This window comes from Alternaria alternata, assembly GCF_001642055.1.
Source record: "Alternaria alternata strain SRC1lrK2f unplaced genomic scaffold CC77scaffold_8, whole genome shotgun sequence".
NCBI lineage: Eukaryota > Fungi > Ascomycota > Dothideomycetes > Pleosporales > Pleosporaceae > Alternaria > Alternaria alternata.
This window is the reverse complement of record NW_017306197.1, coordinates 532,866-556,898: the sequence shown is the minus strand read 5'-3', so window position 1 is coordinate 556,898 and position 24,033 is coordinate 532,866. Positions and strand designations below refer to the sequence as shown.

At 50.6% G+C, this 24,033-nt stretch overlaps 11 protein-coding genes across 11 annotated transcripts; 7 read left to right on the top strand and 4 right to left on the bottom strand.

Annotated features, from left to right (window-relative positions):
• Positions 1 to 355: 355 nt before the first annotated feature.
• CC77DRAFT_1030404 (F-actin capping protein, beta subunit) lies at positions 356 to 1,492 on the bottom strand (the record flags this gene model as incomplete). Its single annotated transcript, XM_018526588.1, has 4 exons — positions 356 to 747; positions 795 to 874; positions 929 to 1,228; positions 1,284 to 1,492. The coding sequence occupies 4 exons, from the start codon at positions 1,490 to 1,492 to the stop codon at positions 356 to 358; spliced, it is 981 nt and encodes a 326-aa protein (XP_018387031.1).
• Positions 1,493 to 2,142: 650 nt separating this feature from the next.
• CC77DRAFT_1007941 (hypothetical protein) lies at positions 2,143 to 2,766 on the top strand (the record flags this gene model as incomplete). The annotated part of the gene is made up of 3 exons (XM_018523504.1): positions 2,143 to 2,253; positions 2,306 to 2,612; positions 2,666 to 2,766. 3 exons carry the CDS (start codon positions 2,143 to 2,145, stop codon positions 2,764 to 2,766), a joined length of 519 nt encoding a protein of 172 aa, XP_018387030.1.
• Positions 2,767 to 3,310: 544 nt separating this feature from the next.
• CC77DRAFT_1093938 (hypothetical protein) lies at positions 3,311 to 4,510 on the top strand (the record flags this gene model as incomplete). The annotated part of the gene is made up of 3 exons (XM_018529711.1): positions 3,311 to 3,388; positions 3,440 to 3,759; positions 3,826 to 4,510. 3 exons carry the CDS (start codon positions 3,311 to 3,313, stop codon positions 4,484 to 4,486), a joined length of 1,059 nt encoding a protein of 352 aa, XP_018387029.1. The 3' UTR covers positions 4,487 to 4,510.
• A 264-nt stretch (positions 4,511 to 4,774) lies between these two features.
• On the top strand, positions 4,775 to 5,434 carry CC77DRAFT_1093937 (hypothetical protein). Its single transcript, XM_018529710.1, has 2 exons — positions 4,775 to 5,243; positions 5,309 to 5,434. Exons 1-2 carry the CDS (start codon positions 4,917 to 4,919, stop codon positions 5,363 to 5,365), a joined length of 384 nt encoding a protein of 127 aa, XP_018387028.1. The 5' UTR covers positions 4,775 to 4,916; the 3' UTR covers positions 5,366 to 5,434.
• A 1,147-nt stretch (positions 5,435 to 6,581) lies between these two features.
• Positions 6,582 to 6,884, top strand: CC77DRAFT_1060407 (hypothetical protein; the record flags this gene model as incomplete). Its single annotated transcript, XM_018528334.1, has 1 exon — positions 6,582 to 6,884. The coding sequence occupies one exon, from the start codon at positions 6,582 to 6,584 to the stop codon at positions 6,882 to 6,884; it is 303 nt and encodes a 100-aa protein (XP_018387027.1).
• An 857-nt stretch (positions 6,885 to 7,741) lies between these two features.
• On the top strand, positions 7,742 to 8,376 carry CC77DRAFT_1019525 (hypothetical protein). The gene is made up of 3 exons (XM_018524850.1): positions 7,742 to 7,983; positions 8,039 to 8,140; positions 8,191 to 8,376. The coding sequence occupies exons 1-3, from the start codon at positions 7,879 to 7,881 to the stop codon at positions 8,245 to 8,247; spliced, it is 264 nt and encodes an 87-aa protein (XP_018387026.1). The 5' UTR covers positions 7,742 to 7,878; the 3' UTR covers positions 8,248 to 8,376.
• An 800-nt stretch (positions 8,377 to 9,176) lies between these two features.
• CC77DRAFT_1088554 (hypothetical protein) lies at positions 9,177 to 10,272 on the bottom strand (the record flags this gene model as incomplete). The annotated part of the gene is made up of 5 exons (XM_018529467.1): positions 9,177 to 9,486; positions 9,542 to 9,610; positions 9,678 to 9,795; positions 9,855 to 9,995; positions 10,059 to 10,272. The coding sequence occupies 5 exons, from the start codon at positions 10,270 to 10,272 to the stop codon at positions 9,177 to 9,179; spliced, it is 852 nt and encodes a 283-aa protein (XP_018387025.1).
• A 1,921-nt stretch (positions 10,273 to 12,193) lies between these two features.
• On the top strand, positions 12,194 to 13,529 carry CC77DRAFT_1007936 (Di-copper centre-containing protein; the record flags this gene model as incomplete). Its single annotated transcript, XM_018523503.1, has 4 exons — positions 12,194 to 12,423; positions 12,468 to 12,717; positions 12,766 to 12,947; positions 12,998 to 13,529. The coding sequence occupies 4 exons, from the start codon at positions 12,194 to 12,196 to the stop codon at positions 13,527 to 13,529; spliced, it is 1,194 nt and encodes a 397-aa protein (XP_018387024.1).
• Positions 13,530 to 16,446: 2,917 nt separating this feature from the next.
• On the bottom strand, positions 16,447 to 18,440 carry CC77DRAFT_933198 (endoplasmic oxidoreductin; the record flags this gene model as incomplete). The annotated part of the gene is made up of 3 exons (XM_018534301.1): positions 16,447 to 16,555; positions 16,636 to 18,263; positions 18,330 to 18,440. The coding sequence occupies 3 exons, from the start codon at positions 18,438 to 18,440 to the stop codon at positions 16,447 to 16,449; spliced, it is 1,848 nt and encodes a 615-aa protein (XP_018387023.1).
• Positions 18,441 to 18,688: 248 nt separating this feature from the next.
• On the top strand, positions 18,689 to 19,714 carry CC77DRAFT_813470 (Rhodanese-like protein). Its single transcript, XM_018533298.1, has 2 exons — positions 18,689 to 19,312; positions 19,462 to 19,714. Exons 1-2 carry the CDS (start codon positions 19,048 to 19,050, stop codon positions 19,644 to 19,646), a joined length of 450 nt encoding a protein of 149 aa, XP_018387022.1. The 5' UTR covers positions 18,689 to 19,047; the 3' UTR covers positions 19,647 to 19,714.
• Positions 19,657 to 23,815, bottom strand: CC77DRAFT_1019519 (P-loop containing nucleoside triphosphate hydrolase protein). Its single transcript, XM_018524849.1, has one exon. It carries the CDS (start codon positions 23,758 to 23,760, stop codon positions 19,783 to 19,785), a length of 3,978 nt encoding a protein of 1,325 aa, XP_018387021.1. The 5' UTR covers positions 23,761 to 23,815; the 3' UTR covers positions 19,657 to 19,782.
• Positions 23,816 to 24,033: the final 218 nt, after the last annotated feature.

Genomic DNA, 24,033 nt, shown 5'->3' with positions numbered 1-24,033 from the left:
TATTCTGGTTGTCTTGTCTTCTCTTACGCAACTTGGTCACCTGGCGGCGCCGCGCTCGAAGAAAGTAGTGCACACATCAATGTAGGGTCTGTCGTCATGTTCCTATGAAAAGGCGGTACTTGGAGGATTGAGCGTGACGCAGTGCCGTGCATTGGCCTGGGGAAAGTGTAATCGTTGCTTGGGTATTGGAGCGTAGTAGCTCCACTAGACCATATATTGCCTCTGCCAGAGAAGAAAGTTGATGCCCATTTGTTGAATGAGATAGTCCAGTCCTCGTGGGTATACCGCTGGAGCTAGGATTGATTCGATATTATCTATGCCACACTGTTCATCTCCATGTGCAACCATGCTCATCCTACCGACCCATGCTGTTGATCATCTCCCTCTGTGTCGCACGGTCGCGGTTTGTCTGGCTGAGCGATGGGATGCTCCTCAGATCTCCGACAACGTCCTTGGCCTTTCCAAAGTACACCTCCTGCAGCAGATTGCGCATCTTGAGCTCCATATCCTCGACCATCTTGCCAATGTTGGCGACGTGCGAGGTGTCATCCTCAACAGCCATGTCGGCTTCGACTTGGCGCACCATATTACCGGATAAGTCAAGACCGCCGAGTGTTTCGCTGTCGGTGCCGAGGGACAGGATGACAGTAGAGGTGAGTTTGTAGTGAGAGGTGCGTGCGCGGTCTTGGGCGTCGAATACGTGAATGCTGTCCCAGCTGCCAGAGCTCTTGGGGGTAGGGTTGACGGCTGCCTGCATTAGCATGTGACGGTGGCACACGAGAAAGATTGCATACCCTTCTTCAGCAGAACACATCCCGCGAAGCCATCGTCCATGTCCCACAGGTAGACACTCGATATGCCGCCCTCGAAGTACCTGTCGGTATCAGCCACGCTCCACCGGCCACGCCTTTACTCTGCATAGACTCACAGCTCCCTGTACACGTCAAAGGCCTCGTTCGCCTTGACCTCCATCTTACGGACACGATCACTAGGCGTGACACCCTCCTCAATGGGCGGCTCGAACTCATTGCTCCATGGACTCCTCCAGCTGTCGCCGTCGCGGTTGTAGTCGCAGCACAGGAAGTCGCGCTTCGTCTTGGAGCACTTCTTCACGGTAAGCGGGATGTCGACGGATTCAAGCAGGTCTTCTTCGAGCGAGGGGTTGAGCTGGATAATGTGGTCGACATTGCGCTTAACGTCCTTTGGGTTCAGTCGGCGCAGGAGGTCGCTAGGACGAGCTGTTAGCTACAAACATGGGGAATGCGGGGTGCAATGCGACCCACAGGGCACTGTCGATAGGGTCCGCCATGATTCTGATCCGTGTCTTGGGAAGGTAGCGGTCGGGCGTGATCAGGGTCGGGTTGCTCGAGTATCGTTTAGCTCCCAGGCCTGGCCCCTCAATCTCCAGCGGCTCCTCTGTCGGCGATTCGGGTGTTGGCACTGCGTCCGGGTCCCACGAGTCATGCGTGTAGTAGCTCACCCGGCGGCCCATCTTGGTAGCGCGTCACTCCACTCAACCTCACTGTTACTCTCTTTTTGGTCGTCGCCGGCTTTTGTCTTATAAAGAATGTTGTTGACAGGTTTGTGGTAGTGGCGGCTTGCTGCTTTCTCCTTCACCCAGCAATCGCGGCTGTCTCCATCGGGAAAGAACAGAGCTGCCTTGTGGCTTCCCCTGTAACTATCACCACATCAAAGGGTATCTCTCACATCCAAGCACACCAAGCTGGGCTCACCTCCACGAACTCTGATCATCAAACATGCCAGAGGATGAACCTCCTACGGCTAGTACGGCATCGTCCCCAGTGATATTGCCCCCTGCCCAAGCCTGATGTGAGACCATCGCAATTCACCCTCGCCTCGCCTCGACATCACGCACATGTACGCGTTTGCTGGTGCGTGACCAATAGGATGTGCTCGTTTCAGAAATCTCATCATGGAAACGTAGGTGAGGTTGCATTCTGTATCTGTGTGCGGCCATCTTCGATAATCTCTCACCTTCACCTGGCCGCCATCTTCATCGTCGCGCTAGTGAGCTTCTCTCGAGAACATAGTCTACCTTTACGCCTCTTTTTTATCTTCTATCATCCATCTGTGACAACGAAATATTTCGACCAGCAGCCAAACAGAAACCAACAGTTGAGAATGTCTGACAACGACAACGCCGCCGCCAATGGCTCTTCTCCCCAGTTCACCGAGCGCGAGCTACAGCTCCTCGGATGGGCTATGCAGTCTCTCAAGTCTGGTCCTCCAGAGGTATGTGTCTAGTCTGTCTCCTCTTCTAGTGCAATACTCATAGTCATCGTAGATTGACTACGAGAAGCTCGCTGGCTATGCTGGAATGAGCAACCCGCGCTCTGCTAGCAACGCCTGGGCCAAGATCAAGCTCAAGTTGATGACCCCCACTGCCGATGGCACCGCCCCAGTCACCCCAAAGAAAACCCCTCGCAAGAAGGCTACTGCTGCCAAGCAGGAGGATGACGGCGAAGAGGGCGCAGACGCTGCAACTCCTAAGAAGACCCCCCGCAAGCGCGCCCCCAAGAAGCAGGATGTCGACGGTGAGTCTTCGCCCAAGAAGAAGGCCACCCGCGGCAAGAAGAACTTGAGTGCCGATAGTAAGTCCGCCTCCGGGTAAGAACAGATGTAGTGCAAAGCTAACACACCATAGCTGTTAAGGAGGAGTCTGACGAGGACCTCAACCCTGACGGTTCGCCGATGAAGATCGACCCAGCCGAGCCTAAGGAGGAGATTGTGGACGATGTCGTCTAGGTTTCCTCTCGGTTTGGGCTACTGTTACTTTTCTTTGATCAAGCCATGTTCCTTTCTGACCCCGGCTGTGAGAAGGCGTTGCGCGATGTCTTCTTCTAGTGACGTAGCGCACAATGGCGAAAAGGACTGGTTCTCAAGGGCTCGTGTAATGAAAAGATTCATTCTCATCTCAGCATGGCATTATGGAGTGTTAGGGAAACATGCATGGTTTTCACAAACGGCGTAGGGCAGTTGCATCATTCGCATGTTAGCAATTGCAACCGCACATTGCGCACCTCCAATACATTTCTTCATGCCGAAACGTAATCTTTTAAGAAATATGGATATTTTGCAGTCTTTCCCTCTGGTTCGACATCCAGCAAGCACTGTATGCGTGCCGATGCGCATACACCCTGGTCTGGGGTCGTCTAGCCGGATATTACCCAGATTCTCCAGTCCGACGCAGCTCATCTACGCATAGTATTTACGCTACCATTCACTACACCTCTGTCGAACTAATGACAACAGTCATTACAATTAAAACAGCTCATTCCATAACCACAATATGACGCGACGCAATCGAGAAGCAAAGAGACTCATAGACAACGCAATGCCGTCGTTGATGGAAAACAAGTCAAGGCTTGTGAGACACACTCATGCTTCGTACCCAAACCTAGCTGACATGCATTTGAAGGGTGGCAATTATACCACAAAAGCTTTCCTCTCGTTCTCCATCCCTCTTTCAGCTGTTCTCGCTTTGTACTTGGGTTTTCGGCAGCCACTCCTTCCTGTACTGCGTTCATACTTGCCCAGGCGACTTGATGTGTATCTCCCTGCTAGGTTATGGGAGGCTACGCCAGCAGTCAACTTGGACGGAACTCTAAGCCCAGGGGATTTACTGAAAGCGTGCGAAGGCCACCAATACACGACCGAGATCATATCTCTCGATCCTCTCCTGATCTATATCAACAACTTCACGTCTGCGCAGGAAGCAGAAGAGCTCATCAAACTTGGGTAGGTATTCTCGCCTTTCTGCCCCAAGCTGGAGCTCACTCACGACCGCAGCTAATACTTCTCCAGCTCCCCAGAATTTGCCGAATCCTTCATCAGCCGTTCACGAGGCAGTACCCAACGCGTCACAGGCCGCACCTCTCAGTCTGCGCCCCTCCCTATGAATGATCCGCTAGTCTTGTGTCTTCTGAGCCGCGCACGAAAGTTCATGGGCTCTATGCTCCTCCCCTCGGAACCCTTCAGTATTCCGCAACTCGTACGGTACTTCCCTAGCCAAAAGTACGACCTACATACAGACTTCTGGCCTGAACACCAGATCACTAGTCTCGAAGATGGCAAGCAGGTATACTTCAATCGCATCGCTTCATTTTTCGTTTTCCTACGCGACAATTGCACAGAGGGTTATACGTACTTTCCTCTTGTCGAACCTTCGTTGCCCAACATCCTGGATGGTACATACAATGACAGGATAGCGCAAGGTGAGATGAACGGAGAAGCCAAGGGCATCAAATTCAAGCCGATGCGGGGGAACGCGGTGTTTTGGGTTAATCTGGATAAAGACGGAAAGGGTGATCGGAGGGTAGTGCATGCCGGACTCCCGGTGGACGAAGGAGAGAAGATTGGGCTGAACATATGGCCAAGGAAATACTTTGGCTATGTTGATGGCGGCGATGAGGACAGGGAAGGGATGGCGACAAAGGAGGGGTGGAGTGGGAGATGGAAAGACTGAATGAGGAAACTGCATATTGAGCACTCTTGCTAACAAAACTGCACCAATATTTTTCCATTGCATTCCAAGCCCTCTCAAACGATTCGTTCCATATCAGCACTTTAGCATTTACGTTCCGTCTAAATGCCGATGCGCAAAGCATACGTCATCTATGTGAAACAAAGACACGCGTTTCGCAACACGACAGATAGAGTGGTGCCACACAAACCTTATAATGAGTAAGGCAGGGAAGTGGCACAGTAAACAACCCGGTGGCTACAGTGTAACACCAACTCAAGAACTCAAATTACCGCACCGGCCAACATAGCCGCGGTCATGTCAAACAAACTCCTGAACAATCAAACCAAACTCACTCTCTACCTCACAGCAACAACATAAACCGTTGTCTCCAACATCTTGTCGGTCAGTTTCTAGAGCCACCAACTAGACAATGTCGCCTTCAACACCTTTCCCCGACTACCCAACACTCCACAGATGTCCAATGAACATAGCTCAGCTGATCGACCCTGCAATCCGCTCCTGGAACCTAGGTCCTGGTTTTTGTACGCGCGACAACTTGTTCGGTGTGAGCTACGTACTTCTTCTTGTCGTAAACTATATGGTCGCCGTTCTAGCCTTGTATGCGGTCTTCGCTATCCTGGGAAAGATCGTACGTTGGAGAGGATTCGCAGGGAAGGATACAAGAACTCGAGACAAGGCGCTGGATTGGAGAAGTGCGGATAGACTGGAGCGTGGTGAGGGGGGTTGGGTTGGTAAGGTATGTTTTGGTGTATTCGAATACTAGTCTGAGCTTGTGATAGAAGATACTGACGAACTTTGTAGCAGATCAAGGCGTTTCGCCCGATACTGAGTCCTGTAAGGGAGAAGGAGAAGATGTGATGGTGCCGATGCAAAGTGTCACCAAAGTCGGAAAGGGCTCTGTATGCATTGCAAAGAGTCACGTCTACGAAGATACCCTAGAGGTTGGGCAGTCCTATGGCAAGGGAATATCAATCGGTTCAGCAACCACATGCAGGACTTCGATGCATTTGCTCGGTGGTCTTACATTCCAGCGCCCAAGATTCTCATTTTCAGTGTGACATTCAGCACGTTCGGCACGTTCGGCACAAGTACTTGCAGCCACTCCTACTCTTATCCAGAACAGAGTACTGCTGTGGCTACGATCAGTGCGGCAAACATCTTGTCTGACGCTTTTTCTTCATGTATCATACCGAGGGACTACAACAAGGTGATTGTGATAAGTCATCATTGCAGACACAGAGGCGGTGTGATTATGCGACGAGGATACTAGGATGATTCTAAGGTTTTATCGAGAGACGACGACTGATGCCGAAATAGTTTAGTGGAGGGAAGAGTTTCTGTCGTAGCTTCGATACTTCCCGATCAACAGTTCCTCTTAGCGGTATGGTTGTGAGTCGCTCGCAAGTGTCGCGGAACCACGTTATCTTTATTGAGAATACCGCGATTGTACCTAGGTATCAAACTTGGTACCGCAGCACCAGTTCGAACAGCACCGCAAGATCATACCTTTTTCGTATAAAACCGCAGACCCTAAGTTTTTTTTATCTGCACTTTCGAAACATTAAACTCAAACTATGTCCATTTTCTTCGCATGTTATATTGTCCTCGGACTTTCGTACCCAACCAGGCATCACGTGTACTCTTCAAACGCCCCCAAGCCATCATGTCAAGAGTTTGAAATGCAAAAGCTAGGAAGATCGACTTGCCATACCGAGAAGTCAAGTTTAGGGGAGGAGAATAGGACTGATAGTGGGGCGGAGAAGGAGAGCAAACGCACGACAGACTCGTTTGCAGTTGACGTCGCGACGAGCAAACGAATCTGGGGGGAATGGTGGACATGGTGTCGCCCCGTAAACAAATCCGATGCTCCTGTACCTGGCGCATCGATACATCTGTGTCTGGTCACCCCGACGAACGACGAGAAATTCATAATCTCGTCATTCCAGCCCGCTCACCTTCACTCGATCACATTTCATACCTGCGCAGGATTTCCTCACATCACCGATAACCTCGCGTCCCCTCCTTTCAGTCCTCACCATCACACTACCGGTCTCACTGCAACACATTCTCAACAATGCCGGCGCTCCCAACAACCACTCACGCAACAACTGCGCACCACGGTACTGACTGGCCGCTCCTCTGGGTCATAATCGGTGTAATCAGCATCATTCTCTTCCAGATCTTCATCGCCATTGCCCTTATTCGTTGGGCGAACTTGCGCAGCAAGGCACGGTGGAGAGATCTACAAAACCGTGGCATTGCCATCCTCGACGGTCCTTCACTCATCTGGAGGGACGCGATACCGCCTGCACCGACAGTCTCGACATACAACTTACGGCATAAGCTTCAGATATCAAATGAACAAGTGTCTCAGTAACTTACTGTGGCTGCTTTGAACCAAAACGATCAAGGCGTCAATACCAGCGCTACGTCACTTTCTGAACAATTACCAACAGACAACGATGAGTGTCTTCGACCCTGAACCAACGCAGCTCACCGAACAACATCCATTCACAACCGCCGCCATTGTCTCCTTCATCGTCATCTCAGCAGTGGGCTTGTCGATCGTTGTAGGGTTCGTCGTGTTTGGTGTGTGGTACAGGATAAAGAGGAAAAGAGAACAACATGAGGCAGCCGTCGAGCTGGTGGAGCTTTCTCGGATTGGAGATTCATTACAGATGTCGCCATCACAACAGCGGTAAGAGGTGGGCGGGGTGCACCGACAAACACCTTTTGGCGTCTGCTTTGTACGTTATCTTAGAGAACCTGTACTCTCGTTTGCTCAACTACGCATAAAACAGCAGCAGTATCTTTCCCTCTTCCTCGCATGTAGATTACACGGGGTCAGTGTTGGCGTCGAAGGAATACAAAGCGTATGGGATATAAAGAAGAGTGATCGAGAGCTGAATGATCAAACCGTTATCAACTTTCGAGCTGATCTCAACGAATCACTAATAGTGGCCGTTAACATGATATCCCAACTGGAATCTTCTGCTTCGTTCCGAGTGAGAATGACTCTTGGTACCGTATGTCAACTAGACGTGCACTGTAATGTTAGTCGCGCAGTCTGATTGCCATACCATCACTCTGAGACTGTGGTAACAACAGGTTTCTCCTGGCAACTTGTGATGGCGCGATAGGATTCGACCGTTGGTACCGGTGGTAGCGCGTTCGGTGTGGCGAAGCTCATGAGATTAGAACAGGGAAAGTGTCGACCACCTCTGGTAGTTGCTACCTAGAAGGTCTACCCCGCTTCACCCGGAGATACCGGATGACCCTCTTTGTTTTCTCTTTCCTGCACGACCAGAATCGAGCTCGACCATTACTTGGACCTGAAAGCAACAACAGTAGACAACATTTAGAGCATAATCATGTCTTCCCAGAACACTTCCAACTCTTCAAGCTCCGGCTCGACTTCCGCGGGTAACAGCGGCAGTGGAGGCTATACTGTCACCAGCTCCGGCACCAACGACCAGGTAGGCTCTCATGCTTTCGCCATCCTCCTACATATGTGCTTAAGATCATTTATAGGGAAACCACTACTGCTCTCGCGACTACGGCTCTGGCGCCTCAAACTCCAACTCTTACCACTACTCCAACACCAACGGCTCGTACTACTACAGCAACCCTAATGTATGTCGAAATTATGCCAGACAAACAAACTTTTGTTGACATAATCTTAGGGCTCGACTTACTACAACGATGGTAGGGGTGGCTCAAGCTACAATCCTGGCAAATAGAGTACGGACGTCTTGTCAGTCATGGCTATAAGCTCGGTGGAAGTCCTCATATATTGACTGCACGCTGTCGACAGAACGCGAACGGGGCAGTTTGGCCATATTTGAACAATCCAGACAGTACAAACTGAACCTCCTTGCTTCTTACTCCCCTCTGCATGCTTTTTGTGGTGACGCCTCCGCGTATATAGACGGCATAATATAGCCCAAACGCTGCCATTAGGACCCGGAGCGCGCCATGATAATGAGTCTACCATCGCCAACACAAATGTAGCGGTATCGCTGTCTCTTTGAACTGAGGTGCGCGATGCCCTGAGGTGGCGGAATGGAGTTGTGTAGAGAGAGCATGGGTGGGGAAGCGACGGGCGGGTGAGATCCCGCTGGTGCCCGCATGTTCCCGAGGCTACCTAGGTATCGCTCTTCCCAGCGTTGCATCGGCGATATCCTCGATATCCACTGCTAAATTGCTCGGTATTCGCAAATCACATAGCTGGCATCGCACGGCTGTTTGTAGGTTGTGCATGCAACTCAAAAGTCACATCACGCTGCGTGACAGCTGTCTCGCTCGACGCGGGCGTTTTCCCAACCCTCAACTTTGCAAACCCCTAACGAGGTCGCTCCTGCCTCGGGGAATCCAAGCAAGACATTTGCATCGAAATCGCAAACCTGGGTAATCTTCTTACATCGAACATGTCTTCTCACATAACTATCAAACAACGTCATCGAGATTGAGATTGAGCTCCGGCCCGAGGTTTTCTATTTTCACGTTCAGTGGCACGCACCCGCTGTTCGCCGACTACGAAGCAGCTCGATTTCCTACATAACTCATGAAAAGTCAGCGTCTTTGTTAACTATTAGCATTAGCTTGTTGTATTGACTGCAAGAAACACCGCCTCTTTGGCCTCATGGTTCCTTACTGGGACGTTATCATCTCAGTGGCTACCAGAGCGATCATCCTTATTGCTCGTTATATGTGTCTCGCTGCCGAAAGACTCTGCTCCATCGAGCTCGATCTCGCTATCTGTCCGCATCCATCCCTTGCTCTGAATCCGTATCCGGCTCTGTATTCTGGATTTGTTGGGATGGCTGTTCGAGCCCGTAGCAAAATTGCTTCGAGTTTTGGACTGCTGAGTTGACGGGAGATGGAGGATGCCACCGACGATGGGCTTGAGTGAAGGCGCACATGCGGCTATGATACCGATGTTTACCTGGAGGAAACCCCAAAACTGTATATCGTTCGTGCTGCCCGAGTCTTAGTGAACATAATACTGACGCAAACGTAGAAGTTAAAACGAACAATGACTGATCAGGATCACCCCTCTTTGTGTTTTGGACGACCGTCTTAACGATACCCATGATTACTGCTCTTAACTACGGTCAGCTCTTACACATGGACCTCGAAAGTCATTAGCGTTGAGATTGCGGATTCTTACATGTAGCCCAAGCTTAGAACGAGGATAAGGTAGATGCGAGTCCTTTGTTTCATCTGTAACCCTAATATGATGGGCACGGGAATAGATGCGAAACAGATATCAGTTAAGATATTGCACGCTTCATATGGCCTAGTCAGTCATCGAAAACAGATTTTTGAGGAGTAAACACATGCTTACTTGTGTTCATTAGCGCGAAGCCTTTGTGGATGTTCACGGCCAAGCATGTTGGCTTGAGGTCTTTGTTCCAAAAGCCGGCTATGGGCTTGCAAACAGCAGCCCACTCTCCCCACGAGACCACTGTATAAAGACAAACGAAGGCTTCGAAGCTCAGTATTTGCTCTCTTAGATTGTTCTGTGGTTATTGTAGGTGAGGAGACTTACCGATAAGCGACCAGAGCATTCTGGTGTACAAGGTGGGAACTTTGAGACGAAGGAGTGAGAACCCGACGGAGAGTTTGAGGAAAGCCATTCCACCAATGGTAGATACTATCGCTTGTATGAAGGTCAACTTCAGGTACTCATGATGGTCTTCCTTCTCAAGAGTATCGGTATGGCGTCCCAGGCCGTGTTGGGCGGCCAAGATGTAGGTCACCATACCGCCGAGAAAGACACAGACCTATCGAACATAGTCAGGAAAGCAGTCGAGCATGATTGGTCATATCGTCTCACCGTTGACGCTATTATAAGGGCATCATCTTTGCCAAATGCCTTCACGATGATGACACGTGCGTACAGCCGCATTGCAACGAAGACCAGGGCTACAACATGGAAGGTTGCTGTGACGCCGAGGAGGTAGCCCAAGTTGCTTTCTGCGGCTCTCGCTGGGTCAGTGTTCTGTGGCGCCATGGTTACAAAAGAAAAAAGAGTTTTTTAAAGTGAATCTAAGGCGAACAAACGACAATATCATATGCACAGTTTCCAATAGAAGGATGCGTTATGATACATGTTGCCTTCCTGTTCCTCACGCCCAGCATGACAAGGAATCTATTCCATCAAGTGTGAAGCACGGTAGCAGTGTTCTAGAAGGTTGTGTAGGAGTTCGTTCATTGGTCCTTTGACCTGTCCACCACGAGACGGGGCATCCACTGTGCGGAGATTTCTTGGAAGACCATTCAAAGGCTTTGCTTTTTTAAAATGAGTTGGGTTGTTCACAACGCATGGGAAACATGCGACCTGCACCTCCGTCTGCATACAGTAAGCATCGGCAGAGATCACATTTACAGACTAGCTCATCAGGCCAACCAGGAGGTACTAGGGAAGGGTCGGCCCAGCGTAATAGGTCGACGAGTGGATGAGGGTCTACCGGAACCATGAGTCGTCTCAACAAGTATCGATGGCTAAGCTCGCTTCGATGAGGGACGGGAATGGGCTAGCTCCTGGATGTGAGGTTACAGGAAGGGTGGGTCTGGGCTAACCAGGCCTCGGGACGGTGGAACGCAACAAGTCCCGGAAATCCGTCACTCCATTATGGATTGGTCTCTCCAGGTGGCAAATTTCAGTTTAATCCATGAGCCGATACAGCTATATTATATTTCAAATGAAAGAGCCAGACTTCTATTGTATTCTTTAAAATATCTCAAGTATTCAAGCAGCACACATCTATGCACCGTAACCCTTAAAAAGGTTCACCAGCTTCGAAGTTTTTGTTCAGTACCTAGGTATGTACCCATCTTTTCTGGATGCTATTATTCAACATGAAGCCAGGGTCTTCCCGTGTCCGTCCCGTCCCTCGTCCACTACAAGGGGGAGAAGCAGCAGCCGGATCCTTTGGCGATCTTATGCTACATCCGGATACAACTGCACGATGCGGGAAGACGTCCGACTGGCCATGGGTGCACGTTTAAATCCAACACAATCCTGTGAATCCTACATCTTGGCGACCCCCATCAATGTCACCTCACTTACCGATTTATGAGGGTCGACAAATAATTTCGTTGCACATTCTTCGCTTCGCGTAAGATTATCACTGCCGAAACAGGCCCTGATCGCGGCTGCCAGTCGCCACATTAACCGAACAACATCAACAAATACTGAAATCATGCCTCGAGAGCATGTTGTTCCAGTGTTCCTACACAGGATGCTTTTGGAAGCGTGAACGTGTTCATGACAATACACTGGCTACGCGATAGAGTGCTGACGGCCCGTTCAATCGGGACTCCGAGTACAAAGATGACCCGTACAACTGGACGAGGCTTCGGCTCGCCTGCAAGACGCCTTCCGTATAAGTTATAACACCCGAGGCTCCAGTGCAGGATAATCTCGAACTAAAGGATGAAGGATGCAAGCCTTGATTAGGCGCCCCCATACTCTAGCCCGCGTTCATCTAACCCAGCAATCTGGACTCGCCTAAGAACCGTTTTCTCCGTTAACAGTTCTTAGAAATCGGAAGCACGCTTGCGGTAAGGCCCTTGTATGATTCAGGGATGACTTCGCGATGAATATAACCGGCGACTTGGATCACCAGATCTCACCTTACGCTGCCAGATCTTGCACACAGCAAGTGCTAACTCGTCGATATGCGCCTCTTTCAAGCTATAGCTATCGTGCAGCTACTGGCTGGACATCTCGTGGCTGCTGTTCCCCTCGACTCAACTCCGGTCATCGATATAGACCCAGCAGTCGACCCACTCGAGGCTCTCGCTCAACTGCAACAGCATACGTACGAGACGCTTGAACACAGTGATGCCGTGTCAAAGAGGGCTCCGAAAGGCTGTTCCTTGGCAAACACTGCCATCCGGAGGGACTGGTAAGCTCACCACACTTATGAGGATGTACTTACTGACTTGTAAGGGATTATATGAGCAAGCCTGATCGGAGAGCATATATCAAAGCTGTTCAATGTCTCCGAACATTGCCGGCTAAGTCTGACAAGTCATGGGCTGCAGCAGCCAAGACGCGCTTTGATGACTTTGTCGCTATCCATGTCAACCAGACTATGTACATACATGGCAATGGTCTCTTTCTTACCTGGCATCGCTACTTTGTATGGGCATATGAGCAAGCTCTACGAAATGAATGTGGCTACAAGGGATACCAACCTGTGAGTTTCCAAAAACTCAATAGCCTCTAACATATCTGACTTTGCTAGTACTGGAACTGGTTCGCAAATACCGATAACATCTACAAATCACCCGTCTTTGACGGGAGTGATACCAGCTTGGGTGGCGACGGGGCATACTTCGCACACAACGGAAGTCTTGCAGGTGCTCGAACAATAGTTATCCCCTCCGGAAAGGGAGGTGGATGCATTGAGAGCGGCCCTTTCAAGAAGTGAGACTATCGCACACGTTCACAGTCCCAGGGAATTAACAGAATTCTAGTACGCAAGCGAGTATTGGCCCAATCTCGCCTGGTATGCAAGGCTTCACCGATCTGGGAGTCGATATTAATGATTACAATCCCCGCTGTCTGCGCCGAGACATCAGTCCTTATATACCCAAGAAATGGTTCACTACTGCAAATCTTCTGAACGTAACCATTGGTGCGGGCTCGCGAACCCACCGCGATTTCTGGGTCGAAATCCAAGGACGATACCCAGATGGCTTCCTCGGTCTTCACACATCAGGTCACTACACCATGGGCGGTGACGCGACGGATCTCTACTCTTCCGTCAATGATCCTGCATTTTTCCTTCATCACGCTATGCTTGACCGCATCTACTGGATCTGGCAGACGCTCCACCCAGCAGAGGCGAATAAAGTGACCGGTACTCTGACGTTGCAGAACAAGCCCCCAACGCGCGACGCTACTATCGACGAGCCGTTGAATATGGGAGTCAATGGCGAGACACTGAAGATTCGGGATATGTTCAATACCTTAGGGGGCAGTCCTTTGTGCTACATCTACTTGTGAGCAGATCCAGATGTAAGCTTTTGGTTGTTGTTGTTGTTGTTGTTGTTGTCTTGTGTCAACCATGGTAGTACTCCAGCATAGCCATACATATCACCAACAGCTTCTTATACATCTTTGCAGACGGCATGTCTTGTGCTGGCAATTTTGAGAACGGACTAGGACTAGTGGACTATATCCACCAATCCAACACCACGTTCTCCTCCACATATTGCCTCTCTGTCTCGTATTCAACCCTTCTTACCTACCGCATATAGTAGCCATCGAAAGCAGGCGCCAAACGGTTATATTAAAACCTTCCCAAGCCGCATCCACATGCTTCGGCAATACGTCGGAAATAACACTTTTCCCATCGTTGCCCAGCCAAACTTGCGGCATTGATCAACGCGCTCAATCCGGCAACAACGGTGAAACAGACTCGTCCTCGCCGATATTCCTTTAAACAGTAACCGTCGATTGTAGGCTCTAAAGCTTGGCCGCTTCGAAGTTACCCATTACAGAATTCTGTTGATTGTAGATGCTAAGGCTTGGTAATGCCAGCCGAGAATGAGAGAGAAAATTGCTTGTCGCTTGCTCACCGACACGTACGTCCATTGGGAAGGTTACGCGGGAATAAGCAAAAATTCTGTCCTCGATGACGCGAAAACGACACGTCGACTTTTCCCCTCAAACGATCAAATTACTGAAAGAGGTAGGCATGGAAAGTAGGCGTAGGGCTTGTCAGACTTGGTGTAGCTTGGTCGTTCTCTTGGAAAGTAGATGGGTTTACGGTGTTGGGCAGGTGTAGATAGTAGGCGTATAAGAGCCTCATTTTCCAGACACAACATCACGTGCGCTGGATTCTAATGTGCTGGTCGTATGAGTAGTGTTCTTGTGCCTATATGGTTGTTCAAATGTTTATGTATCAGGAAGTCGCATCCAAGCACGATGATGGAATCTGTCGAGTTCAGAAACGCAATGCATAAAACTTCTGTTGAGCTCTCAATACATCTGCGTCTCATCGTCCTCCAAGTAAGCTCCAGCCTCGCAAAGATTTTGAGGTTGTATCCTCCATCGGCGCAACAGATTGATCGCCATCGGCACCCTGCATCGCGTTCCTTCGAGCTGCTAAACACGCCTCCGCAAGCGTTCCAATTTCCAAACCCCTAAAAAGCAATTACAAACATCGGTGTGTCACTTGGCCTACTCAGACAGGCAGTTATAGAAAACAGGCGTATTCCTTCGCTTCATCTTGCATCTGCTTAGATCTTGGTACGGTCTGCTAGACGTAGAGAAAAGCAATCAGCGCTTAACAAGCGCGTCCTCTCGTAACTAAACATCTGGTTTACATACCCAGAAGGGCAACTGTTGAAAATAGGCGTATTCCTTCGCTTTATCTTGCAAATCTGTCGAAATCTACTGCATACTACAGCATTTCGAAAAGAAATACTTGTCCAGTAAGGTTAGAGCAAGTCGCGAGCGAGGCCGTCGATTGACAATTTTGGTAGTACATACCACTTTCTGGGAGATCGTAGAGATCACCATGTCCATGCACGCCTACATCTATATGGTTAAAGAATGCCGAGTCGATGCATTACAAGAGACAGACAATGGGAATCAAGACCAAATACGCATAACTTCACCTCTCACGCTGAACGCGTTTATGGTTTTTTTTACAGTGGTGTCTCTCAACATAGCCTCTACCTGTGTCGCGAAGCAAGCTGACATTCCATCGATTGAGCTTGAATCAAACTCCGTCGAATACTCAGGAGAGTCAGTATTGGAGATAGTGCTATTGCCCGTCTTGAAACTTCTACACGTTCCACGGTCGCGATCGTGATATCCACAAGCGGTAAGCCGAAGGCGAAAACCCCCATCCTTCCGCGGTCAACATCGACGCAACGTACAGAAACCGTAGGTATGACGAGAAAGAAGCAACAACGGAGCCGCAATTCCGCAATTTCGTAATTCACATCACGCAACGTTTCGTATTCGACTACCGTGTTGAGTAACTCTATCAACAGTGTAGAAAATAGGCGTTATCTTCTCCTCACCTTGGCTCATGCCATGTTCGGGTAGCCTTCCCTCACCAATGATTTTTGGGGTCCCAAGAGACAAACAAATGACCGAAGACTGCAAACCCCTCACAGGCCCCTCGCGTCCCCCCTCTTCTCAGGTTACCTCTATAGGCAGTTGTGGAAGATAGGCGTGTAGCTTAACTGAAAGCTTGGTAGTGTAAATCCGGCAAAAGAGTGATTAGAGCCATCGTCATACCAGGGCGTAGTGGACACCAGTAAGCATGACGGAAACATCAGATGCCTCGGTGTCTAATGCTGATCTCCAATATGCACATCGAATCTGGCAACCATAGGAAATAGGCGTATATCTTGGTATAGCTTAATGTTCCTTCTCCCCTCCCATCTCCTCTTCTCCACTTTCCCCTCTGGGTAATCATCGAAAACAGGCGTATAGCTTCTCCTCAATGCTTAGCATAGCTTATTTTCCTCTCGGAAGGCCGCGGATGGTAATGCGTCGTGATTATGAAGCAGGGAGTGAAATGACGAAGGTCGGCCGAGGAGGCCAAGAAGGTCCGTGGATGTGTGATGACGTAGTTGAGACTTGAGAGGTACAGATCGCGAGGTTGGGGATATGTCATGGCGCGCGGAACGAACACGAACAGGTGCCTCGGCACTGGGGGCCTCGGAAGCGTTGTAGACTATCGCATCGCCCAAGGTATTGAGATACACGAAGGAAATTGTGTTGGGATGAAACGAATGCATTCCTGATGACATGTCTCGCTTTTCCCATGTTCAAAAGCAACGCCATCTAATGCCCTGATATACACCAATACAGTTATCCCCCCAAACGCCCTTGCTATGCATCAAAAAGGTATACGATCCAGATCCTATGTTCGTCTCTGTTCATCGATTTGGAAATTGCTTTATAGCTCATCTCGCCTTGGGATACGGATCTCCCAACTTCTCGGCCCGGGCACGAAACCCATCCACCAGTTGTACACTCTCCTCATTTCGAGGATGAAGATCTTGGTACTGTTTGTGCCATTAGCCAATGTCCTACTGCAACGCCCGTGTTGTTTAAGATGTCCGGTGAGAAGGATTTTAAGACTTACAATCGCCCAGGAAGCTGCGACCACTGGTACAGAACGTAAAAGAACGTCCTCTTGACCAAATTGTACTCGGCTTTGACCTCCTCCCACATTGTCATTTCTCTCGCGTCCCAGTCCCTCTTGAAATTTGGCACGTCTTCCCCGCCAGTCAGGACATCGATCGGCCCTTCGACGTCAGAGTCCCCGAGCGCTAGTATTGTCTTCAACACTCCCTTGTCAGTCTCTGGGAGTGTAGAGGCGACATCTTTTGGCAAGCCCTCTCGCTCATCGAGCATGCGACGGAAGTCCTTGATCGCGGACAGTGAGTGGGAGAGACGGTTCAAGGTGTTGATGAGCGCGACAAGTTCAGTACGGCGGAGCGGCGGGTCTCTTGAGGAGTCGTTCTCGTCGAATTCGAAGAGCACCTTGAGTGCAGTTCCGTAGCCATTTGTTTGCAACTTACCCCAGAGTCGACACTTGTCGCATCCTACGCAATCCATGATGCGACTGACATTCCTGAAGCGGTTCCGGAAATCTTCCTTCAACACCATTGTGTCCGGGTCCTTGAACATGACGGTTTCATCGAAGATCTCGGGACCGGAGGGAAGAGCAGACGTGAGGCGCAGGAGGGAGTTTCTAGTGCTGTGGTCTTGTTCGGGGTCTTCGGAGCAGAAGGAGTAATCAGAGATGTGTCGCGTGATTTTGCCAACAGCTCGCATGACGAGGGCGTAGTTGAAGTAGACATTGCTGATGCGCTCGGGGTGGTTATGTAGGCGTTCCTCGTAGCAGGCTAGGTTAGGTCCCCACTCTCCTGTTGTCTGGTTGAGGTAGTCGTAGCAGAGATGCGTGGAAATAGAGGCGTGCATGCCGGAGATGACACGATGGAAGACGCGCTTCTCCAGACAGGTGTCGTCAAATTCGACAGGATCGAGGCTGTCTACAGGAGAGCCGTGAGCAATGGCAGACTGAACCTTCTGCTTCTTGCCCTGCTCCTGCATGACGTTCTTGAGCTGATTCGCAGCATGTAGTTGTTGCTGGTTTCCGAAACCGCCAAAAGGTGATCCTCCAGACGTTGAAGAACTACCAGTCGCGGGCGCATTCTTTGGGGGCTTGCTGAAGCAGTTCTCCCGGTATATAGCCTCCCAGACCTGCTGAGCCCCAACGCCAGCGTATCCGGTGAAGCGTTCTGGGTTGTCGACAAGCGACACGTAGTCTCCCTTTGCCGACGCCGACTCGTCCTCCGGTACGCAGTAGTCGCGCTCGTCGCATTCGTCATCGTATTCCACCACACAGCTCTCGTCAACATTGTCACCCAGACTGCCGTGGAGCGGTCGTTTCCTCTCTTCCCTTTGTTGCTTCTTGCCAGGATGCTGTGCTGTGGGCCCCTCGAGCTTGCCTAGTTCCTTCGCGCGCCAGACCAGTGGTATGTCCTCTTCATTGTCCAGTGTGTTCACCGCACACGCCACGTTCCCGCACATGCCGTTCTCGTCGTCCCAGAAAGGACATTTCTTGCTGTACAGGCTTAATCGGTAATGCGAAAAGAAGTCGGTATTCTGCGTGATGGATTCGAGGTAAGGGTGGATGGCTTCGTTGAGCTGTTCGAGGGTGTTGTAGCTTGCGCACGCGTCGGATACTATCGCTCCAGGCGATATCTGGAAAAGGGTCTTAGTATTCGCGTCCCCAGGCTGCGCTGGTGGAGTAGACGACTTGTTGCTTACATCGCAGACGTTTGGCGGAGGACTACTCGATTTGGTAGCATGGCTTGCAGCGTGTGAGCTACCTAGCAGCGAGAAGACTGCTAGATAGAACACGTGCGCGGCTGAGCGCATTGTGATGGTGGTATTATCTGGCTACTTGAGTCTTCCCGTCAGCAAACGTCCGCGACAAAGTGTTTCCAAAGCGAGCAACAAGTTCGGGGACATACAATTACTCGTAGCCTGGCTATATGAATCGTTCCGGTAAATTAAACGCCGAGAGTACGTGTGGGGTAGGCAAAGAGGCCAGCGTGTAGGTATCGAAACTGTCTCGGCGCAAGTCCGGAATCCCTGGTCGTGGCCGTGATGGTGCTAGTTGGAGTAGGAAGTTCCGACTCGAGACAAATTAAGGTAAATGAAGGACAATGCCTGTTACAAATCAACAGAGACCGAAAGAGACAAGACGTAGAAGGAGCGGGTGTGATGTATTAGATTGCTCCCGTGGCATGCCGGGGAAATGTAATCAGACGTTCATGGGGCCACAGACTTTCAGCAATGTGGCCAGTACTGATAATTGTGGCGGTGACATGCCAATGGACCCTGAGATGTTGCGCTAGCGGGAGGCTCAACGGACCACTCTTTCGTGCGGCTCTGCAAATCCACTTGCGCGTGGTAAAACATACGAGCAGTCGCACCGCGCATCCTAAGAATAGCCCCTGATAACGGCCGCTAGTTCATCGACATGGCAGAAACGTCCAAAGCAACTGGCAGCTGGTCCGACGCCTTTCCCGCCCCACGGTGCATCGCCCCGATCCTCTCCCGCGAAGAGGCCCTGTCGAATCTCTCGTCTCCAGACTTGCTCATCGTAGATGTCCGACGCACCGACTATGAAGGTGGAACCATTCGAGGTAGTCTGAATCTTCCTGCACACTCCTTCTACATGAATCGCGGCGCCTTGTATGACCTGTGTAAGAGAGCGGGCGTCAAGCAAGTCGCATTTTATTGTGGTAAGTCTATCATCCCATTACCATGCCAGTCTTGAACGCAGCATGGCGGCTATACTCGTGCGCTCGTGGCGTGAGATGCGTACCACAAGGTACCGTGACCGGTCCAAACACGAACCATGTGGCTTTATCACGATATTGACACATGATAGGCGCATCAAATGGAAGAGGTCCGAGATGTTCTGGCTGGTTTGCAGACTACATTGCGGACCAGGGCGATGATCAGATTACATCATTGACACTTGGTGGCGGCATCAAGGGCTGGGTCAAGGCTGGAGAGCCTTACACACAGCAGATGGATGGCTTTGAGCCCGATTATTGGAAACAGTTTGATTAGACGCGTGCTTGATGCATTAAGTACACAGCAACATGCGTGGTATCTCAAGCTCGCCACATTATCTACATACATATAGTCGTAAGATGCGTTCATATCTTCGCCCAAAGTTCCGGAAAGGGTTACTGAACATAATACATCACTCATCTGAGTCATCGACAATGATTCGCCTGCCTCTCTTCCTGGGAACAATAGGCTCGTCTTCTTCCGCCTCGGAATCAGAATCGACAACGACTGCTTCGTTCTTACTCGCACCGGCACCACGTCTGATGACCGGCGCGTCATCATCACTGTCACTACTGACAATTGCGTCGTCATCAGTGATGTCGCTGGTAAACAGCTTTTCACGCCTGGGTGTCCTCTTCGCTCTGGCAGCTCTGACGACTGCTTGAGTTCCCGCCCCAACGCCAAACATGTCAATACTAGGTAGACTAGAGGTTGGAACCACCTCTTCTTCTTCATCTTCTTCGACGATGAAACTAGCCAGTTCCGACACGTTCTGCCAGGCCAGTGGATCCTCTGGTTCGTCCGCCCCCATCGTGTCGTCAGATCCGATTGTGTCAGCTTGGGATGGGAGGTGGAAACGGGGATCTGTCGGTGGCGGGGATGATTCGTCGCCTTCCTGAGCAAGATTAGACACGCGCCAGTTGGGCGTCTTTGTTATTGGTGTTTCATCCGCTGTTTCGGGGTATGGGATTGGCGTCTCTGCAGCCGGTTTCTCTTTTCGGGTTCGAGCACGAGGTGCTGGAGTCTTAGGGGTCTTCGGAGCCGGCTTCTCTTTGGGTTTTGGTGCTGACTTTTCTTTTGGTTTCGGCGGCGTCTTCTCTTTTGGCGGTGCTTTCTCCTTCAGTTTCGCCGGTGCCTTTGCTTTGGGCTTCGGGCCAGGCTTTGCTTTTGCTTTGGTAGTCGGAAGGCCTTGTGATGCAGGTTGATCGTCTTCCCACATGTCCTCCTGAATGTCTTCCGGAATCACGGACGCTACTTCCGTATTCGACACGACGAGACCGTCATCTGCATCTGATTCGCAATCCGAATAGTGCAGGTCCCGCTGGAACTTTTCCAGGCGGTCAGTTTCCATATCGTGCATGCGCTGCATAGTACCGGCAAAAGCCCGTGTCACGCGACCTGGTCCGATTCGTCCATTCTTGTAAGGCAGGACGCGCTGCCGCTCGGGAAATTTACTCAGGTCTAGCACGCCCACCATGGGGGCGTCATCGTCGTCAAAAACAGTCTGGTACCGTCTCTCGAGATCTTGAGCCGCTACATCGTCTAGTAGCACCGAATCCAGTGATGGCATCTCGAATGCTGTCTCGCTTGGATAAACGGGTGCTGCAGCTTTCTTCCCTCGGGCTTTGGGCACGATTTCTTCACCCATACGGCCTGCAGTAACGAAGCCGGTAATCACATCGTCGGGCATATGGAACTTCTTGGGAGGCTTCTTGGTCCGCCTTCCCTTCTTCGGTTCCGGTAGCCAGTCTTTCTGAGTATTTTCGGTTGGGATATCCACCACGCGCCGCTCAACAACCGGCTTGACATCTGGTGGTAAGATTCTGCGAGAGACGTCGTCATGGAAATTGAAGTGCCCTCCATCCGCGATGAGTTCCTGCATCTTGAGGTAGCTATCATTTGCCTTGTTTGCGTCGTTCTCTTCTTTGCCTTGCATCTGGAGCATCACAATTCGTCCCTGACGTTTTCGACCTGTACGACCCATACGCTGCAGCATGCGAATTGGTGATGCTTTCGAATCGTAACAGATAATGAGATCAACCTCACCAATATCCAGTCCTTCTTCACCAATTGATGTCGCAATCAACGTATTGAATTCACCGTTCTTGAACTTCTCGATAGCCTCCAGCTGGTCTTTTTGCGACATGCCTTCCGAGTTCTTCCCGTGTGCTTGTCCAACAAAGATGCGTGGGCGGATCATCGGATGATGTCTCTTAAGGATGCGTGCGATCTCTTCGGCGCTATCACGAAAGTGGGCGAATACCATGATTCTCGTTTGTGATGAAGGCGCACCATCAACGTTGCTGCCATCACCTGCATTCACAAAGTGATCCAGAATGACTTGCTGCAGGTACTCTAGCTTCGGATGCCCAACAAAATTATCATCCGTGATCCACCCTTGGAGACGCACCATCAGCTTCTTCCAAGCGTCACTGTCAAGGACCTGCTTCTTATACTTAGACTTCGTTTTAGCAGCTTCGTCCTGAAATTCCTTCATTTTGATATAGAAAGGACCCATGCCGTGGTATTTCAGCAAATCCATTCCGTGTGAGATTGATGCCAGGATAGCGAAGATAGTGTGAACTGTACTCTGAAGGCCGCGGTTGGCATTGCGGCCGACTTCTAGAAACCACTTCTTCTTGGCTTGCTGACAGCCAAAAGGCGTCAGATCGCGGGGGTTCTTGCTCCAGTAAGCGTTGAGTCCTGCGATAGTGTTCACTAAGGGCTGCAGTGCTTCGCTGTAAAAGTCCATGCACATCTCCATCTCATCTGTATTCTGGAAGACTTGCTTGTCGATCTTGCGTTGATGCACATAACTGCATATATCCATAGAATTCTCCGTTCGAATCTCAACCTTGGAAATATCGAGGCCATCGATGACCTTCTGGACGGCCTCTACATCAGCACCAGGTGTGGCTGTTAGTGCTAATACCCGGAAACTCGAATTGAATCGGCGAAGGAAGCTAACAACTTCCACGTATGCGTAAGCGCCGGTCGCTCGGTGGGCCTCATCAACGACTAACAATACTATCCTCTTGGGATCTGCATACCCAGACTTCAAGTCGTTCAAAAGTGTTTGAGGTGTCATGAAAAAGACTCTTTTATCCTTCCACTCCTCCGCTCGTAGTCCTGTCGACACGCCTCCAGTAAGCATTGTGGTGTATGAGCGTGGTATGCCTGCAATGTTGAAGCAAGCCTCCACTTGCTGTGCAACGAGCGGCTTCGTTGGGGCAACGAATACAATCTGTGCGTCGGTGGTCCATCGAAACCAATTGAGTATGATGGTGGCTGCAATGAATGTTTTACCAAGACCAGTTGGAAGAGCCACAAGCAGATTATTGAAAAGACCTCTTTGAACGATGTTGAACTGATAGTCTCGGATAGTTCCCAGATTTGTTGGATAGACCCAAGTCTTGATCGCTTCTGGATTTAGCTTGTGGTGAGTGGGTGGCTCGGCCTTCTGATCGACAACAAAGTTGTAACGCTTGTTTACTTGAGTAGCAGGTATTGTGTCATCGATACCAGCACGACCAAATAGAGTAGTCTGTCGTAGGCCGGTCAGAGGTGCAACGACACGCTTTCGAGCACTGGTGACCTCCACATCTCCCTGTTTTCGTGGCGACGAAGAGGACGAGGCAAAAGCATCGGACGGGAGATCTGCGAGGTCTTGGGCATAGTCGTAGTCACCTGATGCAGTCGCAATTGCAGTGCGAACCGGTAGTTTGGGGGATTCATCGATCTCAATGGGCGAGTCTGGAAGGATAGGAGACGAGGGCGCGTGTGGCGCAGGACGAGACGATGTTGACTGTCTACCCGGTAAAGAGATATTGCTCGTGGTGTTCGATCCAGCCAACTTCTTAGATTCAGATGGCTTATGCACACCGATTGTGGTAGTAGGCTTTGCCCAAATCGCTCCTCTCGGCTTCCATGGTGGGGAATATGTCTGAGGTGGTTGTGTTAGAAACATGTCTGGCATTTCCACATTGGTGGTCGACACATGGATGCGCTCTTTCCGCTTATCTGCAGTGGACTCTTTGATAGGCGACGCATCTTCATCATCGTAATTGTTCGACTGAGCCCTCTTCTTACGACTTGCAGGTGCGCTCTCTGGGGATGAGACACTTTTGCTGCCTGTATCTGACAACGTCCGATCGGATTCATCAAAAGCGTCTTCATCTTCGTCAGACGAAACAAAAGGACCTCGGCGACGTCCATGGCGTGTCTTGCGCGGAACGGACTCTGTACGCTCATTTACTTTGCTGATCCTGCGTCGCTTGGCTGGCCTTGGAGAAGGCAGAAATGCAGGCGTGTTCTCTTTTTCAGCTTGTGTTGCGGCATCGAGAAACTCGGTGTCGTCGAACTCGTCGCCGTACTCGTCACTGTCATCCATTGCGTTGTGGTTGAGAGGCGGCAATACTTCCAATGGTGGCGTGGTGAGGTAAATGTCACGACGCGTCGTATTCTAGCGCGTTTTGCCCGATCGCGTGGATAGATGGGGCAGGTGGATCCCTGCAGCCCAGGCTCCCACTCGTAAGGTTCAAGCCGACATGCATTGAAACGACGCTGCCGGCCCGACGAGCTTACCACACAAAGCTTAGTCGAAACCCAATATAAGCGCAACGAGCCGCTACTCGCCAAACCCCTATGTAATGACTAGCACGGT

Bases quoted from the DNA above. Each gene is read 5' to 3' on its own strand.
- CC77DRAFT_1093937 (XM_018529710.1), top strand. From the start codon at position 4,917: ATGTCGCCTTCAACACCTTTCCCCGACTACCCAACACTCCACAGATGT. The intron at 5,244-5,308 runs GTATGTTTTGGT...CGAACTTTGTAG, and splicing joins AGGGGGGTTGGGTTGGTAAG to CAGATCAAGGCGTTTCGCCC.
- CC77DRAFT_1019525 (XM_018524850.1), top strand. From the start codon at position 7,879: ATGTCTTCCCAGAACACTTCCAACTCTTCAAGCTCCGGCTCGACTTCC. The intron at 7,984-8,038 runs GTAGGCTCTCAT...GATCATTTATAG, and splicing joins GCTCCGGCACCAACGACCAG to GGAAACCACTACTGCTCTCG. The intron at 8,141-8,190 runs GTATGTCGAAAT...ACATAATCTTAG, and splicing joins ACTACTACAGCAACCCTAAT to GGCTCGACTTACTACAACGA.
- CC77DRAFT_813470 (XM_018533298.1), top strand. From the start codon at position 19,048: ATGGCAGAAACGTCCAAAGCAACTGGCAGCTGGTCCGACGCCTTTCCC. The intron at 19,313-19,461 runs GTAAGTCTATCA...GACACATGATAG, and splicing joins GCAAGTCGCATTTTATTGTG to GCGCATCAAATGGAAGAGGT.
- CC77DRAFT_1019519 (XM_018524849.1), bottom strand. From the start codon at position 23,760: ATGGATGACAGTGACGAGTACGGCGACGAGTTCGACGACACCGAGTTT.